Source organism: Megalobrama amblycephala, linkage group LG14 (assembly GCF_018812025.1).
Source record: "Megalobrama amblycephala isolate DHTTF-2021 linkage group LG14, ASM1881202v1, whole genome shotgun sequence".
Classification (NCBI taxonomy): Eukaryota; Metazoa; Chordata; class Actinopteri; order Cypriniformes; family Xenocyprididae; genus Megalobrama; species Megalobrama amblycephala.
Window position 1 is genome coordinate 7,886,145 of NC_063057.1, and position 18,487 is coordinate 7,904,631.

Consider the following 18,487-nt stretch of genomic DNA (forward strand, 5'->3'; position numbering starts at 1 on the left):
TCAAAATTTGAAGTTCTTTTTGGAAAACTGGGACGCCATGTCATCCGGACTAAAGAGGACAAGGACAACCCAAGTTGTTATCAGCGCTCAGTTCAGAAGCCTGCATCTCTGATGGTATGGGGTTACATGAGTGCGTGTGGTATGGGCAGCATACACATCTGGAAAGGCACCATCAATGCTGAAAGGTATATCCGAGTTCTAGAACAACATATGCTCCCATCCAGACGTTGTCTCTTTCAGGGAAGACCTTGCATTTTCCAACATGACAATGCCAGACCACATACTGCATAAATTACAACATCATGGCTGTGTAGAAGGAGGATCCGGGTACTGAAATGGCCAGCCTGCAGCCCAGATCTTTCATCCATAGAAAACATTTGGCGCATCATAAAGAGGAAGAAGCGACAAAGACCTAAGACAGTTGAGCAACTAGAAGCCTGTATTAGACAAGAATGGGACAACATTCCTATTCCTAAACTTGAGCAACTTGTCTCCTCAGTCCCCAGACGTTTGCAGACTGTTATAAAAAGAAGAGGGGATGCCACACAGTGGTAAACATGGCCTTGTTCCAACTTTTCTGAGATGTGTTGATGCCATGAAATTTAAAATCAACTTATTTTTCCCTTAAAATGATACATTTTCTCAGTTTAAACATTTGATATGTAATCTATGTTGTATTCTGAATAAAATATTGAAATTTGAAACTTCCACATCATTGCATTCTGTTTTTATTCACAATTTCTACAGTGTCCCAACTTTTTTGGAATCGGGTTTGTAAAAACAAATAAATAATAATAAATTAATAAGAAATAATTTTGGTAATTACAAAAAAATATGACTTTTAAAAAAAATATTTATCAGTATGAGTAATAATACTAATGCAATAAAAAAGTTACAGGACACCAAAGTGTTCCATATTCATGGTTTTCATGCCAAAAAACAAAACTGTTGTCAAACTCAAAATGAAAATGTAATAGTCCACACATTTTTCTCAAATGAAAAGTTGTTTAATGCACGGAAGTGTTACAGAATTAAATATAACAACAAAATGTAAAATGCTGTTATTCTGAAAAAAAAAAAAAAAAATCAACATAACTAAAAAAAAAAATTCAGCCAATAAATTAATGTACATATAGTATAGTCTTTATACTGAGAATTGAAAATGTGTGTGAGTTTAGCTTATCCAGGTTAAACAACAGGAACAGTTGTAAATTAGATAAAAAAGAAAAGAAAAGAAAAACATCCAAATCATACATTAAGACAGGCCTTATCTTGTGTATCTAAGTTTGCATGCGTCAGTCTGTACTGCACAGTGACAATGTGGTTAAATATGCCATTTCATATTCATTTCTGTCAAGTCAAAACATGATGGATCTGGGTAAAATTACAGCTGTACCTTCACTTTATCCAGCTGTTTGAAATAAGACAACAAAAAGATGTTCCTTTGCATAGTAGCATAGCAGGGGCATTATTTGGCAGCAAGACATTGCCACTCAACCTAAACAGGGGCTTTATTTTGCACCTCAGATAACGGAGAATCACTTACGGGCCAATATCTTGCTGGTATTCATTATTTAGACACCTATGTAGTTGCACATTCGGCCCAGAATGCAGGTGAACAGGCCTGTTTGGACCAATGAAAACAGAGCAGCTGCATATTTTTGTAGCACAAACAGGGACAGAGTAGCCCTTCAAGCGGTATGATGAGATTTGTGCATGTGCGAGTCAGTCCCAGTGCAAACTGAAGCCCTTAGACAGCATGACGGCCTCCAGGTCACTATCCTCCTCTTTTTCCCTGACTCGCTGCTCCTCCAGCAAGGCCACCAGCGCATCCCTCTGCTCCACCACATCCAGCATCTCGCTCAAAATACGCCTCTCCTCCGCCAGCTCGTCCTCTCCCTTCAGATGGTCTGAGAGAGAGAGAGAAGGAGGTCCCGTGTGACTGCTATGAAATTGTTATTAACTGAACTACCATTATGCGAGAAAGCCACAGAGGAGTGAGAGGAACTATTTATATCCTCTGTGTACTAACCATCCACGGCCATGCGCTCTCTCAGCTCCTGCTGCAGACGGCTCTGCCTGTCCTCCAGCTCCAGTTCACGTGCACTGTGGACAGACCGCACAGATGAGCACAGAGCAATCAAACACTACTAGACTAGATAGAGAATAAAACACTTACATAATACCTGACCATACAGATAAATGTAATCGCACACCGCCAGATCAATCAGCACAGTTTAGAGACTATTAAAGAAAAATACTCACAATATCATGAGCTCAGATTCATAGCGCACAAGAGCATTCTTCTCCTGCACCAGCTTAAACCACTGATGCATTAAACTAGGATCATCTTTCTTTCCCATTCCTATGAGAGAGAGAAGAGGAGGATGGGACCCTGTATGTGATGGACATGATAATATACACATGCATGGATATGCTTATAAAAGGGTCCTAAATGAACAATTGTCAAGCACTAAAATGCATGTAAAAATGAAAGACATATAAAAAAGATGATATATAATTTATTTTATAAAAAATAAATTTAATGTTAAAATAAAATGTTCATTCTATTATCAATAATATTTGTATTCTATTTATTTATTTATGTTTTAAAAACAATATATATTGGACCCTGCTTATAAACTTTTCAAAAGTTTGGGGTTAGTAAATTTTATAAAAAACCTGCATTTATTTGATCAAAAATACTGTAAAAATAGTAATATTGTGAAATATTATTAAAATATTATTTCTATTTTAATATATTTTAAAATATAATTTAATCCTGTGATGGCAAGGCTGAATTTTCAGCATCATTACTCCAGTCTTCAGAGTCAATCCTTCAGAAATCATAATAATAAGCTAATTTGCTGCTCAAGAAATACTTCTTATTAATTTATCAATGATGAAAGTTGTGCTGTGTAAACCATTAAATATTTCAAAAAAACTGCATTTTTTAAAAATCTTTTGTAACATTAGAAATGCCATTTTTAATAAACTTCAAGGGTTAGTTCACACAAAAATGAAATTTCTGTCATTATTTACTCACCCTCATGTCGTTCCAAACCTGTAAGACCTTCGTTCATCTTCGGAACACAAATTAAGATATTTTTGATGAAATCCGAGAGGTTTATCCCCCATAGAAAGCAAAAATTATCACATTAAAGTTCCAGAAAAGTAGTAAAAACATCATTAAAATAGTCCATGTGACTACAGTGGTTCAACCTTAATGTTATGAAGTGACAAGAATACTTTTTGTGCACAAAAACAAAACAAAAAAAACGACTTTATTCAACAAGTTCGTCTCTCCCCTGTCAGTCTCCGTTGCTACTTTTCTGGACCTTGAATGTGGTAACTACGTTGCTTTTTTGGGGATATATATATATATATATATATATATATATATATATATATATATAAACTCTCAGATTTCAACAAAAATATCTTCATTTGTGTTCCGAAGATAAACGAAGGTCTTACGGATGTGAAATGACGTAAGGGTGAGTAATAAATGACAGAAATTTAATTTATGGGTGAACTAGCCCTTTAATGCATCCTTGCATCCTTTCAAAAAAGAAAAAAATCTTAAAGGATTACGTTAGTCCACTTTTAAATACACTTTTCCTGATAAATGTACTCACCCCCATGTCATCCAAAATGTTCATGTCTTTCTTTCGTCAGTCGAAAAGAAATTAAGGTTTTTGAGGAAAACATTCCAGGATTATTCTCCTTACAGTGGATTTCAATGGCTACCAACAGATTGAAGGTCAAAATTACAGTTTCAGTGCAGCTTCAAGGGCTTTAAACGATACCAGATGAGTAATAAGGGTCTTATCTAGCGAATCGATCGGTCATTTTCGAAATAAATACAACCGTTTATGCTTTATAAACAAAATATCGCCTTGAACGTACTTTCCGCTTCCGCATTCTTCAAAACGCCTACGCTGAATGTCCTACGCAACCATAGTACGCAACGCATTCCCTATTCAAGTCACGGAAAAAAACGTAACTGGCGCCGCGTTCGTTCCGCAAGTAGAATAGGGAAGGCGTAGAACATTAAGCGTAAGTGTTATGAAGAATGCGGAAGCGGAAAGTACGTTCAAGGCGATATTTTGTTTATAAAGCATAAACGGTTGTATTTTTTTCGAAAATGACCGATCGATTCGCTAGATAAGACCCTTATTACTCATCTGGTATCGTTTAAAGCCCTTGAAGCTGCACTGAAACTGTAATTTTGACCTTCAATCTGTTGGTAGCCATTGAAATCCACTGTAAGGAGAAAAATCCTGGAATGTTTTCCTCAAAAACCTTCATTACTTTTCGACTGATGAAAGAAAGACATGAACATCTTGGATGACATAGGGGTGAGTAAATTTATCAGGAAAAGTGTATTTAAAAGTGGACTGATCCTTTAATGAGCCCAAACTTTTAAACAGCATTTATATAAATTAATAAAAATGTGCAAGCAGACAAAACCAAACAGGGCTCTGATACAGACTAGACAATAATACATCTGCACATCAGCACATACACACAGACTGTCTTTTCATATAACAATTCCTGAATAAGACTTGATGTGACATTTTAGATCTACTGACAGCCATGCAGATCAGTGACGTGCCATGCCCATGCAACTCCATCGCAGGAGAGAAATAACATACTTAGCTGGTGAAGTGGAGGCTCTTGCACTACATAAAGAAAAAACACTGTACAGACATAAACTGAATGATCGTGCTCTGTCCCTTTAGCTTTGGCTGTGTACGGCAGGATGAAGGGAGAAAGAGAAGAGAGGAGAGAAAAAGGAGGATTTAGTAATTATAGCTCTGACAAAATTTGCACTAGAAGGGTAAGACAGGAAGCTGGGGTGGCGTTACCTTCGGAGGAACAGCAAGGACAGAGATAGACAGGCCTTCTACGAGGAGAACCGAGAAAAGGCTCGACTAAGACCGAAGAGACGAGGAGAAAAAAAGAGGGAGAGGATGTATTCAGGAGAGCAAGAACGCGAGAGAGTGAATAATGGAGGAATGTGACGCGCAAAGCTGAAATGGGACGAGTTGGATGTTCATGTCCAGGCAGTGGTCTGACTGAAAACCTGCTGTCTCAGAAAGTAGGCCACCAGAGAGATTAGCCTTAATGTCCCCAAAACTTTCTAAGTTAAAATAGCACCGAAATATACCTTGACTAAAATCTGTATTTGTATTACTAACAGTCCTGCCATTCAAACCTCATCTCACACAGTCACACCCACCAGACGATACAAACCATTAATAACACAAGCATCTAGATTCAATTCAAACACAAAGCTAACAGCAAGCAGACAGGACAGTGTCCACAGCACGGAAAACACACCACCGCATTAACGTAAAGATACTAATACAGATGTTTAGTTTATGGTAACACATTAACTCATGAGCCTGTAAACCTCTTTGTTAGTGTTATTAGCATCAGCGCTCATTCGAATGTGTTATACATACCACCCAGATGTACGTCCAAGAGGTCAGAGGTACTAGAGTCTTCCCAGAAGTCTATATCATGAGGAAGGACACATCATGAGGACTATGACCCTTAAAAGTCATAGGAAACATAATATCCTGTGCTGCTCTGTCTCTTCAATGTGTTTCAGCAAATATGCTAATATAGCGATAAAAGATGGTGTTTTTGATGAAGGTAAGCAAACATATAATGGGTATGAATAGTGAGAGATGATGACATTTCATAGTACATCATAAAATGCCTAATAATATTAAATAAATAAATATAATTTATAAAATATTTGTGAGATTTAAGCTTAAAGGAAGTGAAAAAATATACATTCTGTGATAACAAGCCACCTTCTGTTGAAAAACAGCTTAGACCAGCTTAAAGGGATAGTTTGCTCAAAAAAATGAAAATTTTCCCATAATTTACTCACTCTCAAGCCATCCTAGGTGAATATGACTATATTCTCTCAGACCAACATAATCGGAGTAATATTAAAAATATATCCTGGCTCTTCCAAGCTTTATAATGGTACTAAATGGGGTTTTGAGATTTTAAAGCCAAAAAAAGTGCATCCATCCATCATAAAAGTAATCCACACGGCTCCAGGGGGTTAATAAAGGCCTTCTGAAGCAAAGCGATGGTTTTTGTAAGAAAAATATCCATATTAAAAACTTCATAAACTATAATAACTGGCTTCTGGCAACCTCTGAACTCTGACTCGTGTACGGTCTTTACCAAAAACCAGTGATTAACGTTTATAACGTTATAAATATGGATATTTTTCTTACAAAAACCTCATCGCTTCTCTTCAGAAGGCCTTTATTAACCCCCTGGAGTTGTATGGATTATTTTTATGATTGATGGATGAGCTTTTTTGTGCTTCAAAATCTTGAGCCCCATTCACTACCATTATAAAGCTTGGAAGATCCAGGATATTTTTTTAATATAACTCCAATTGTGTTTGTCTGAAGAAGATAGTCATATATACCTAGGATGGCTTGAGGGTGAGTAAATCATGGGATAATTTTCATTTTTGGGTGAATTATCCCTTTAAGCTAGTTTGCTGGTCTTTTGGTTGGTTTTAGAGTGGTTTAGAGCATCTTTCGGCTGGAGACTAGTTTGAACCAGCGAAGACCAACAAACCAGCTTTGGCTGGTTTAAGCAGTTAAAGTTACAGTTAATTGTTTAAAGGGTTAGTTGAAAATTGAAAAATTGAAAAAATGAAAATTATGTCATTAATGACTCACCCTCATGTCGTTCCAAACCTGTAAGACCTCCGTTCATCTTCGGAACACAGTTTAAGATATTTTTGATTTAGTCCGAGAGCTTTCTGTCCCTCCATTGAAAGTGTATGTACAGTATACTGTCCATGTCCAGAAAGGTAATAAAAACATCATCAAAGTAGTCCATGTGACATCAGTGGGTTATTTAGAAGTTTTTGAAGCATCGAAAATACATTTTGGTCCAAAAATAACAAAAACTACGACTTTATTCAGCATTGTATTCTCTTCCGGGTCTGTGTATATCCGCTTTCACTCCACAGTGACGCTGCTTCTTCTTCTTCTATGGCGGTTGGCATCCTGCTTATTGGTGCATTACCGCCCCCTTCTGCTCCGGACTGTGACGCGATTAGGACATCCGCAACATGCACACCTACGCACCATTTTAAAAAATATAGCAATACCAAAATACAAACAATGTAGAATAGCTTGAATAAAGCGTGCGTCTCCCTCAGACTGTAAACGAAGCTCGGGCACACCGGATAACACGTCAGCAGCGTCACTGCGGAGTCATGAACCCGGATTGACAACAGACCCAGAAGAGAAGACAATGCTGAATAAAGTCGTAGTTTTTGTTATTTTTGGACCAAAATGTATTTTCGATGCTTCAAAAACTTCTAACTAACCCACTGATGTCACATGGACTACTTTGATGATGTTTTTATTACCTTTCTGGACATGGACAGTCTACCGTACATACATTTTCAATGGAGGGACAGAAAGCTCTCGGACTAAATCTAAAATATCTTAAACTGTGTTCCGAAGGTCTTACGGGTTTGGAACGACATGAGGGTGAGTCATTAATTACATAATTTTAATTTTTGGGTGAACTAACCCTTTAAACAATTAAAAATTTTCCATAAAATTTTATTCCTATCTGTTTGACGAGAAAGTGACAGATGATTGACAGCTACCTGCTTCGCCTCTGAGGGCCTTCTCCACAGCCACACCCTTCTCCTCCAGCTGTCTCTGCTTTACCTCGACCTGCTCCAACTGACGCTGAATAATCTGAGACGACATGCACAAAAATAAATACACATGGTTTAAGAGACAAATAAACAAGCTTGCTTCAAAACATGTCACACACACCTGTGCCCTGTGCAGCCTCCGCAGCTCCTCCTGCTTGGCCTGTCTGCGCGCTGCTCTCTGCACTCGCCGTGTCAGCTTTGCATTGAGTTCCTCCTCTGTTCCTGCTCTCTGAAACAGCGTGGTAGACAAACTTATGCTGGAGGGGTCCGGGAACACCACCCAAACACCTACCACCTCTGACGGACATGACGACACTGGGGTGGCCGCCTTGGTTGGCCGCTCAGGAATAACACTGTGTTTCTATTGAGGAACAAGATGCTGAGTCTTTCCGATTCAGCCAATGGGATTAAAGGTTGAAGGGGCTCAACACATGTGAAATAAAAAGATGCTACCTTAACAGCGTACGCCCTCTTGAACGCCAATGCATGAGGCACGTAAAGCGACTCGGGAGAGAGAAGGTAGAAATTGTATTAATCTAAACTGTATTTCGAGTACAACAGCGAAACAGTGCTAACCACAGCACAAACATTAGGTATAACCATTACAAACTACATACCTATGTGCTACCAACCACAGAAAAAATTCAGTGCCATAATATAATACCTCTTCCCCTTCATGCACCTCTTCATATATTGTTTCTTTCAGAAGGTCTGACTTGATGTCAGACAATTCCTCACTCAGCTGAGAGCACGACAGCCAGAAAAAAAACACATTTAATTGCCTCTAAAGTTTAATAATAAAAATCACAAAGCGTTAAATGGTTCAATCAGTCTAGCTATACAACTCTTGGGAATCATGGATGAATGCCAGACAAAGAGTCCTACTGTATGCAATAAGACTGAGAATAATTGAATACATACAGTAAAAGACAAAAATCAATACAAACAATCAAGAAGAAAACTGAGAGGCAAAAAATGAAAAGCATGGGATTAAAGAGGCGATATTGGGAGAAATCATGTATATAATGTACTTGATTTTTTTGACAAAAAGAGTTCAAGAGTTCATATAGTGGCTTTCAGAATATAAAAACACAATTTATTAGAACTAAACTGCAAAATTGACTCATTCTGAAATCTTTAGTCTTCTGACACAAAGCTCCACGTGTGAAAAGGACGTTTACGTACGTGCAGTACAAGTACTGTACGAGATTTAAAGGCACAGTAGAAAATATTGTCCATTTAATTCCAAGGATCAGAGAGAGGGGTGAAATGGTCATGAAAAAGTAAACAATTTTTGTGCAAAGAAAAATATTTGGTAGCACTTTTTTATTTTACAGTCCTATTTCGCATGTACATACTATATACTTATTGTAGTAATTACAATAAATAGGTTATAACTAGGTACTAGTCCTGAACCTACCCCTAAACCTAACCAATGTAGTTACCTTATATTATTCAGTACTTTCTTGGCAAGTACACTGTAAGTACATTGAAAGTGCATGCATTGCGCAACCAAATATTTATATAATATAGATTAAAGTGAACCACAGGGAACATTTTTTTAAATAGTTTAACCCGTTAACTGTCATCGTCCCACTAGCGGGATGCTTGGCGCAGTTTATTTTAGTAATCATCAAAATTAGGTAGCATTCGAAAGCTTAAAAACTCAGAATTCATCCTCTGAAAACACTTCATTATCATGGGAAACAGTACTCTAAATTCTTTTAGCAGGCTCCTCCCCCTAGTGGGCGTTGTCAAGTTTCATATTACAATATTTATTTTAACTACTTTATAGTAAAAATTATAAAGAACGGTCTGAATCTCAAGCTTCCATATTTGGTTTTGTGATAGAAGTGATATTTGGACAGAAATATATTATTCTGTTACAGGAGAATGCATCAACATAATTTCAAAGGAATGTGGGTGACACCCGGTGGCTATTTTTGGTACAATGCCAAAACAAAATCTCATGGGAACTTTAATTTTTGTAATATCAACTTCAAATTTGGAACACAACTTGGTTAGACATATGGCTTTAATTTTATATCAATTTTAGAGCAAAAATTATATTGTAAAATATATATTTTTTATAAAATTATACAACTGAAAACAGTACATTTGATTTACAGTAAATTTAAACTTCTATAACTTTTTCATACTTTCATACTTTAATTTTTCCAAACTTAGGTCTATATCACAAAGCATTCTTGAATTACAAAGATTTAAGTTTGGATAGTGCATTTTCATGTCTATGCTCAAAATGGTTAAGGGGGTAAAAAAATATGTGAAATATGTACAAATTATAATATAATAATATATAGAATACAAATATACAAAAAATAAATAAATAAACTATTCATATCCAAAAACAAAGGAAATAAATTGAGAATGCAAGAAGAGTGTGTGTTTTACTCTACCTGAACTCTGAGAGGACATCTTTCTAGAAGAGCATGGCAGGACAAGTCTGTGTCTTCAGAAAAACTCGGATTCTTCCGGAAACACAGGTCTGAGATATGGAAAGACATATAACCTCACAGCAACTAGTTCATGTGATACAGCTTACTTATAGGTCCATCTATCTCACCTGCGGTTCTGTTGATGCTCGGCACTTTCCGCTTGCTCTCAACGTTAGCTGCGGCAGGTAGGGTTTCCGCCACCACCGCTGCGTCCTTCCTCTTTTTGTCCTTCTTATACACTGAAAAAACGGTCTTCCAGAGGGACTTGTTCTTCCCTGGCTCCCGCTGGGTCTCAGCTGCTGCATTCATGCTCTTCCTGCCTTTACGGGGCGAAAACAACGAGTTGCGCTTTTTCTCCTTCTCCTCCACACCCGAGTCCGCCCCCCACAGCTTTATCTCTGACCTACGAAGCCTGACCTCAGGTCCCCCTGCCAGCAGTGGGGGGACCACCCGGTCTGGGAGCGTCCTCCTGTGCTCTAGCCTACGGTTGTCCGCATCGCTGGCCTGCCCAACGGCAGATCTTTCTGGCAGTCTGGAAGCTTCTTCCGCCACATCCCCACACAGGATCTCAATTTCATCCGGAGGAAGGCTCTGAGCTTGATTGAGTTCTGGTTTAGAACCGTCCTGCTGCGGAACATGCGCAGTGTAGGTAGATGTGAATTCCATAACCTCTCGGCCCAATATGGGTTCGGAATGGCGAAGGGCCTGACACTGATTGCCGACAAGAGGAGAGTGAGATGGGCTGTAGGGAGGGGTCGGAAGACCTGCATCTGAATTCAAAAAACTTTCATTACCAAATGAAGTGGTATTAGGGTCTAAACCTTGCTTGTCCACCATCACACAACCTTCTACAGTGATGCTGAGTCTGTGGATTACAGAACAGCGGCCTATGGCTTCTTCTAAAGTGACGCCTGCATCGCCTTCCATAGTGTGAGATTGTCCAGGTGGGGATGTACTTTGAGAGGGAGTTTGTGTGCTGGAGTCACAGTTTCTTGCCATTTGGTTGGCAGAATCCAAAACGGTGGTATTGCAGGACGAAACGTATGCGACTGAGGTGTAAAAGCTTTCTTTAGCATTAGATGTTTGGGCTGCCATATGTTTGGGCTGGAATTCTCTAGGCAGCGGAGCCAGGCCTAAACTCTTCCTGATCTCGGCACTCTTCAGCCAGAACTCCTCTACGACCTCTGACCTCTTGGCAGGTGGGACCTCGGGGTTCGTCAGCAGCTCCGGTGTGGGTGTGGGGCCTGATTCTGGTTGTTTCAAGGAGGGTGGGGACTCTGTAGAGGCAGGTGATTGGTGGAATGGAATGGACTCTTCCTGTTCTTGTTGGTCACATGGTTCTGAGTCTCTGACTGAGCTGGCATCTATATCTTCGCTGTACTCTTCACTGGACTCTAGTTAATAAAAGGATGAAAGGATAAAGAAAAAATCAAATAAGAATGTGAAAGGATTCTCGAATCTAGAAAAATTCTAGAATATTCTTAACAATGTAGTTTTGCAGGGTGGAAGCGATGCATCCATTCAGATGCTCTTAAACAAGCAGAAACATGAAGCAGTCTGAAAAAGATAAGATGATAAAGATGGGTCAATCATGACACAAATAAACTATAGAGAATTTTTATAATTTGGGAAGTTTTTCACTTTTGACAGATCCAGGTGTTTTGGAACCATTTTCCATCAATTCTTAAACATGTACAATAATTAAATTTATAATTTAATAATTTAATTGAAAAATATTTAATATATTATATATACTGTACTACATATATATATAATTTTCCCATCTTTATGAACATTGTGCAATATTTTTAACATTACTTGTACCATGTGCAACATTGCATTTTTGTGTATGTTTTTCTATGCATTAATTTTTACTGTCTAGGATCTATAAAGAAGGCTAATTTCTTTGTTTATACTTCACAAACTGCAAAAGTGATTAACATTACACTACAGTATGTGCTAACCAGGCATAGTTAAAGCAACAAAACATTTTATTGACCGGTTGCTTTTGATTTCTGTTGTGCCGCACTACAAAGCTTCGCTCCTTTGTGAAATCTTAATGGTTCAAAATCTCACACTATATCCACCTTATTTTGCAACATGGAAGTAAGCTATTTTCTGTGAATGTGGGAGACTTCTGATTTTTTAAGAATAACAGTGCTGTGGTTAAAAGTGCAGTAAATGGTAAAACTACTTGCGCTAGAAACCAGTGTCTTTATAAATTTGACAATACATTAAATAATATGATAAGAAATATCAGTTTGCACTATCAAGAAGCATCATGAGCTAAAAATAACTGGAAATGGGTAAAACCAGAAGCATCGCACATTCAAGTTACAAATGGACAGCAAATATGTTCTGATTGCTTACATTGAGCAGCATTATTGCTTTTGGTGTGGCAGATAAACGACATGAAAACTTGTCATGTCGTGCCTGGTTAGGACACAGTTAGTGAATAATTGACCAAATATTTAAAACAGCCAAACTGAAACAACTGCAAATTATTTCAATAAAATCCAGCACAACCCAAAAACATAAAAAGCCAAAGCAATTGCAAGATACACACAGATAAACACACTATTGTTCATGCACAGCCTGCAAATGAAATAACCTGCAATCAAGATCTATTGAATTGCAACAAATGCTAAAGAAGTCTATCAATGGTCATCGGGGGTGGTGCTACCTTTAACAAACCCCGCCTCCTCTTCCTCAAGCCACACCCCCGAGAGCCGTTCCTTCTCCCAAGGGCAGTACTCACCCTCTATACACATACATACACATTAATGTGTCAAGAGCCCAAAATACACACACATACAATAAACATATACAATCAAGCATGACAATATTTACCTGGCACACAAATGCATAGACCAAAATATTGTAAGAATATGACACCAAAAAATGGATGACATTAAATTGAACAATACCTCATAAGATGATTTCTCTGAAATAAACTAGCTATATAGTCAAAAACAATGTCAGATAGGATTTAACTATGCTTATTTTATCAGAGCTATTTCTAAAGATATTGAATATGAACAAACACTCACCATCACTAGACTCTCCCTCGTCCTGTTCTTCTTCTGAAACTTCTCCTTCTTCCTCCTCCTCATCCTCAGCCTCCTCCTCCTCCTCTTGTTTTTCCTGGTTCTCTCCTCCCTCTTCCTCCTTTAGCCCCTCCCCAAGATCTAACTCTCTCTCTCCATTGGTCTTGGAGTGCAAAACCTCCCCCTTCTTCCAGGCAATCTCCTCCTCCTCTAGGTCTGACTCAGAGCTACTGAAGGCCAAAAAAGAAACATATTTACCAGGGAAAAACATGCCAGTAAATATTAGTTGCACAAAAAGAGCATGTTTGCATACCTGGACTGCTCCTCTGTGTTCTTCTCCTGCAGGCTAGCACTGAGGTTGTGCTGCGCAAGCGTCTCCTCTGGAACCTCCAGCAGTGGGCTGTCCTGTTGCTGTGGGCAGGGTTTGTAGTTCTCCAGCTCAATGCGCTCTGGCGTACCACACAGTCTCTTGGCCAGACTGGATGCCAAGTCTGGGTGGGTGCTGGAGGACCAGAGGTCTGGCGGAGTAGCTGTTCCCACTGACCCAGGAGAGGACAAAGATGTAGAAGTTGAGGATGGAGCAGGGGGAGCCTGAAGAGAAAATGTTTCTGAGATGAAAACTGTCACAAAGACAGACGAAATAATGTATCATATGAGAGTAAAAAGGTTGACACCAAGAACAATAATTATAAAGATAACTATAACAACAACTATATTAGCATCCACACCAACGGACAATAATATTCTACTTTATTATAAGCATGCAGGTCGTTATGTATATTATATAATAATTATATGTTTATATATATTGTAATATATTGTTTTTATAAAATTTAAATTATATTTTACATAAATTGTTATAAAATATTATTTTAAATAAAATACCTAAATATATTTGAATGCAGTATATACATAAATTATAGAGGTATATATGTATATATGTGTAAATATATTAAAACGCCTAATTAAATATGTTTTTTAAACGTATTACATTAAACAAAAATTAATACTATTTATAAAAGTGCTTCCTAATTATACTTCAGTTAATTCATAAATCTGTTAGACATAAATAGTCATTATATTTATAATGCATGTGTACTATAAAACATTTTTGTTATAAAATTGTTACACGCACACGCACACACACACACACACACACACACACACACACACACACACACACACACACATATATATATATATATAGTACTGTGCAAAAGTTTTAGGCCACCATTAGCAATGATATAATGACCATATATATTATTTTTCAGTCTCTTTATTAGAATATAACCAGAAAATACAGTAAATGTGTATGCAGTATTAAAAAACAGGATTTTTTTCCTGTATTTTCTGTTTGTATTGTAATAAAGAGATCGAAAAATAAATATGGATGGTCATTAAAACATTGGTAAAATAAATATATATATATATATTGTATATAAAAGGCACATAGAGGATCTAAAGAAAGATATAATGGTGATCTGATGAATGAAGTTGTTACCTGAGCAGGCCGAGGGGCCACAGATGGGGCCGGTCTCTTTCTCTGAGCCACGTTGGCCATTCTGAAGCTGAAGTGCTGCTTACAGTAAAACTTCCCTGTACACACCGAAAGAAATAAAAAGAAATGAGAGAGTGAGAAAATAAAAAAGTAGCTGATGCAGGGAGTTAATGTCTTATTTATACTGTAGAAGAAGTCAGTCTGAATACCGCCTCTTTTTCAAACTTGAAGTGTTTGAGTCATGTGAACTACATGACCCTATCAGTTAGAACTAGTGTTTTGACTCCTATTTAAAAAAAAAAAAAAAATGTTTAAGTGGCAATTTGCTGAGGGCCTTCATTTTGTGTGTGTGTGTGCCCTACTGTCGGACAACAATAAAAGCCCTGTCCCAACACACACACATTGCAGACCTTATGACTGTGCAATGGTTACAAAAGAGCAGCTTGTTTGGCCGAAAACAGCAGCCCACAGCAACAAAGAACAACAGGGGAGTTTCACACTCTGTGTCGCCCATCTTGTGACAGCATCCATGAAAAGCTAAACACCTAAATCTTAGAATCACTAAGTAATGATGATGATAATTTCATTAGTGGAAGTATTATATGGTAATTGCACACATACACACCATGTAGTTGGTCATAAGCGTAGCTGGAAAGGCGTAACGTGGAGCTGCAGTGGTCACACTGGAAGCAGCTCCTGTGGAAGAACTTTCCCTCCGCGCTCAGCCTCTCCATGACATAAACGCGACGGCCGCAGAAGTAACACACATCACTGCCGCCCATATTCACAGAAAACTCCTTTTGAGAACTCTACAGGTGAGAAGTCAAAGGTCAACAGTCAACAACAAACACACATGGGTCAGTAGTAGTTACAGACCCAGTTATTTTATTTATTATAATTTTTATATTCTTTTATTTTTATGAATATACAATAATATTAATATAATAAATAAAATATGGCTAACATACAAACAAAAGCTCAAATTTCACCAGATGCCATAGACAAACTTTTGATCATTACAGTAAATTACATTTGATTGCAGCGGTTTCATGGAAGGACACTTTGGGTGTGATCAGTCTAACAAAGCTGTAAAGCATTAGAGAAATTGGATTACAGCAGAAACTCACTCACACACTTACAGTAATTAGTAAATATAACATCAAATAACATTCAGCGCTGGGTTACAGATATCATACACACAGTAATACAGGCACTTAAAGGGATAGTTCACCCAAAAATGAAAATTATCCCATGATTTACTCACCCTCAAGGTGTATACGACTATTTTCATACGAAAACATTTGGAGATATATTTAAAAATATCCTGGCTCCTCCAAGCTTTTTAATGTGAAAAATGCATCCATCCATAATAAAAGTAATCTATATGGCTCCAGGGGGCTAATAAAGGCCTTCTGAAATGAAGCGATGTGTTTTTGTAAGAAAAATATCTATATTTAAAACTTTATAAAATTAATTAACTAGCTTCTGGCAGACGACCATACGCATACTGCGCAATTCGACTTGCGCCAAATGAGCAACCCCTGACTCAGGATGTAGGAGTATCGTAAGCTTAGATGCCTCTCGTGGTTCAAACAAATAGGGCTGGGCAACAAACTCAAGCTCCTCTTCTCTTATATCAAAATCGTCCAATATTTCTCTTTAAAAATGATCATTTTAGACTTCTAATTCGTGACTGGTGTTTTGTTTTGATCTATCCTCTGCGCTTCCGCGTTCTTCATTACGTCACGCGTCGGGTCAGAGGATACTCTTCCACTGCAAATCGTTGCGTACAACCGTCTGCCGAAAGCTAGTTATTATAGTTAATAAAGTTTTAAATATGGATATTTTTCTTACAAAAATGCATCTCTTCACTTCAGATGGCCTTTGTTAACCCTGCTGGAGCCATGTGGATTACTTTTATTATGGATGGTTGACTTTTTTTGGGCTTTAAAATGTGGCCCCCCCTTCACAACCGTTATAAAGCTTGGAAGAGCAAGGATATTTTTAAATATATCTCCAATTGTGTTCATCAAAAAGAAGATAGTCATATACAGTGGGTACAGAAAGTATTCAGACCCCCTTAAATTTTTCACTCTTTGTTATATTGCAGCCATTTGCTAAAATCATTTAAGTTCATTTTTTTCCTCATTAATGTACACACAGCACCGCATATTGACAGAAAAACACAGAATTGTTGACATTTTTGCAGATTTATTAAAAAAGAAAAACTGAAATATCACATGGTCCTAAGTATTCAGACCCTTTGCTCAGTATTTAGTAGAAGCACCCTTTTGATCTAATACAGCCATGAGTCTTTTTGGGAAAGATGCAACAAGTTTTTCACACCTGAATTTGGGGATCCTCTGCCATTCCTCCTTGCAGATCCTCTCCAGTTCTGTCAGGTTGGATGGTAAACGTTGATGGACAGCCATTTTTAGGTCTCTCCAGAGATGCTCAATTGGGTTTAAATCAGAGCTCTGGCTGTTGTGAAGTTGTTGTGAAGCCACTCCTTCGTTATTTTAGTTGTGTGCTTAGGGTCATTGTCTTGTTGGAAGGTAAACCTTCAGCCCAGTCTGAGGTCCTGAGCAATCTGGAGAAGGTTTTCGTCCAGGATATCCCTGTACTTGGCCGCATTCATCTTTCCCTCGATTGCAACCAGTCGTCCTGTCCCTGCAGCTGAAAAACACCCCCACAGCATGATGCTGCCACCACCATGCTTCACTGTTGGGACTGTATTGGACAGGTGATGAGCAGTGCCTGGTTTTCTCCACACATATTGCTTAGAATTAAGGCCAAAAAGTTCTATCTTGGTCTCATCAGACCAGATAATCTTATTTCTCACCATCTTGGAGTCCTTCAGGTGGGCTTTCATGTGTCTTGCACTGAGGAGAGGCTTCCGTTGGGCCACTCTGCCATAAAGCCCCGACTGGTGGAGGGCTGCAGTGATGGTTGACTTCTACAACTTTCTCCCATCTCCCGACTGCATCTCTGGAGCTCAGCCACAGTGATCTTTGGGTTCTTCTTTACCTCTCTCACCAAGGCTCTTCTCCCCCGATAGCTCAGTTTGGCTGGACGGCCAGCTCTAGGAAGGGTTCTGGTCGTCCCAAACGTCTTCCATTTAAGGATTATGGAGGCCACTGTGCTCTTAGGAACCTTAAGTGCAGCAGAAATTTTTTTGTAACCTTGGCCAGATCTGTGCCTTGCCACAATTCTGTCTCTGAGCTCTTCAGGCAGTTCCTTTGACCTCATGATTCTCATTTGCTCTGACATGCACTGTGAGCTGTAAGGTCTTATATAGACAGGTGTGTGGCTTTCCTAATCAAGTCCAATCAGTATAATCAAACACAGCTGGACTCAAATGAAGGTGTAGAACCATCTCAAGGATGATCAGAAGAAATGGACAGCACCTGAGTTAAATATATGAGTGTCACAGCAAAGGGTCTGAATACTTAGGACCATGTGATATTTCAGTTTTTCTTTTTTAATAAATCTGCAAAAATGTCAACAATTCTGTGTTTTTCTGTCAATATGGGGTGCTGTGTGTACATTAATGAGGAAAAAATGAACTTAAATGATTTTAGCAAATGGCTGCAATATAACAAAGAGTGAGAAATTTAAGAGGGTCTGAATACTTTCCGTATCCACTGTACATCTTGGATGGCTTGAGGGTGAGTAAATCATGACATCATTTTTATTTTTGGGTGAACTAACCCTTTAAAGGGACGCAAGAACATTCACCATGTTAGGGGAGATTTGTTGT

The 18,487-nt window shown here is 38.2% G+C and overlaps 1 protein-coding gene across 5 annotated transcripts in view; it reads right to left on the reverse strand.

Annotated features, from left to right (window-relative positions):
* Nucleotides 1-791: 791 nt before the first annotated feature.
* mical3b (microtubule associated monooxygenase, calponin and LIM domain containing 3b) overlaps nt 792-18,487 on the reverse strand; it is a 34,032-nt gene continuing 16,336 nt past the window's right edge. Inside the window, exons 18-31 of one of the 5 annotated variants that reach the window (XM_048155567.1) lie at nt 15,353-15,536; nt 14,731-14,825; nt 13,543-13,820; nt 13,233-13,459; nt 12,866-12,943; nt 10,311-11,576; nt 10,144-10,232; nt 7,848-8,087; nt 7,673-7,766; nt 4,872-4,937; nt 4,659-4,751; nt 2,266-2,365; nt 2,033-2,106; nt 792-1,910 (exon numbers count right to left, since the gene is read on the reverse strand). In XM_048155567.1, coding sequence (XP_048011524.1) covers nt 1,726-1,910; nt 2,033-2,106; nt 2,266-2,365; nt 4,659-4,751; nt 4,872-4,937; nt 7,673-7,766; nt 7,848-8,087; nt 10,144-10,232; nt 10,311-11,576; nt 12,866-12,943; nt 13,233-13,459; nt 13,543-13,820; nt 14,731-14,825; nt 15,353-15,536 — 3,069 coding nt within the window. In that variant the 3' untranslated portion in view covers nt 792-1,725. Of the gene's footprint in view, nt 1,911-2,032; nt 2,107-2,265; nt 2,366-4,658; nt 4,752-4,871; nt 4,938-5,471; nt 5,523-7,672; nt 7,767-7,847; nt 8,088-10,143; nt 10,233-10,310; nt 11,577-12,865; nt 12,944-13,232; nt 13,460-13,542; nt 13,821-14,730; nt 14,826-15,352; nt 15,537-18,487 lie in introns of all 5 variants that reach the window. The other 4 variants (XM_048155568.1, XM_048155571.1, XM_048155570.1 and 1 more) reach the window with 4 other exon arrangements.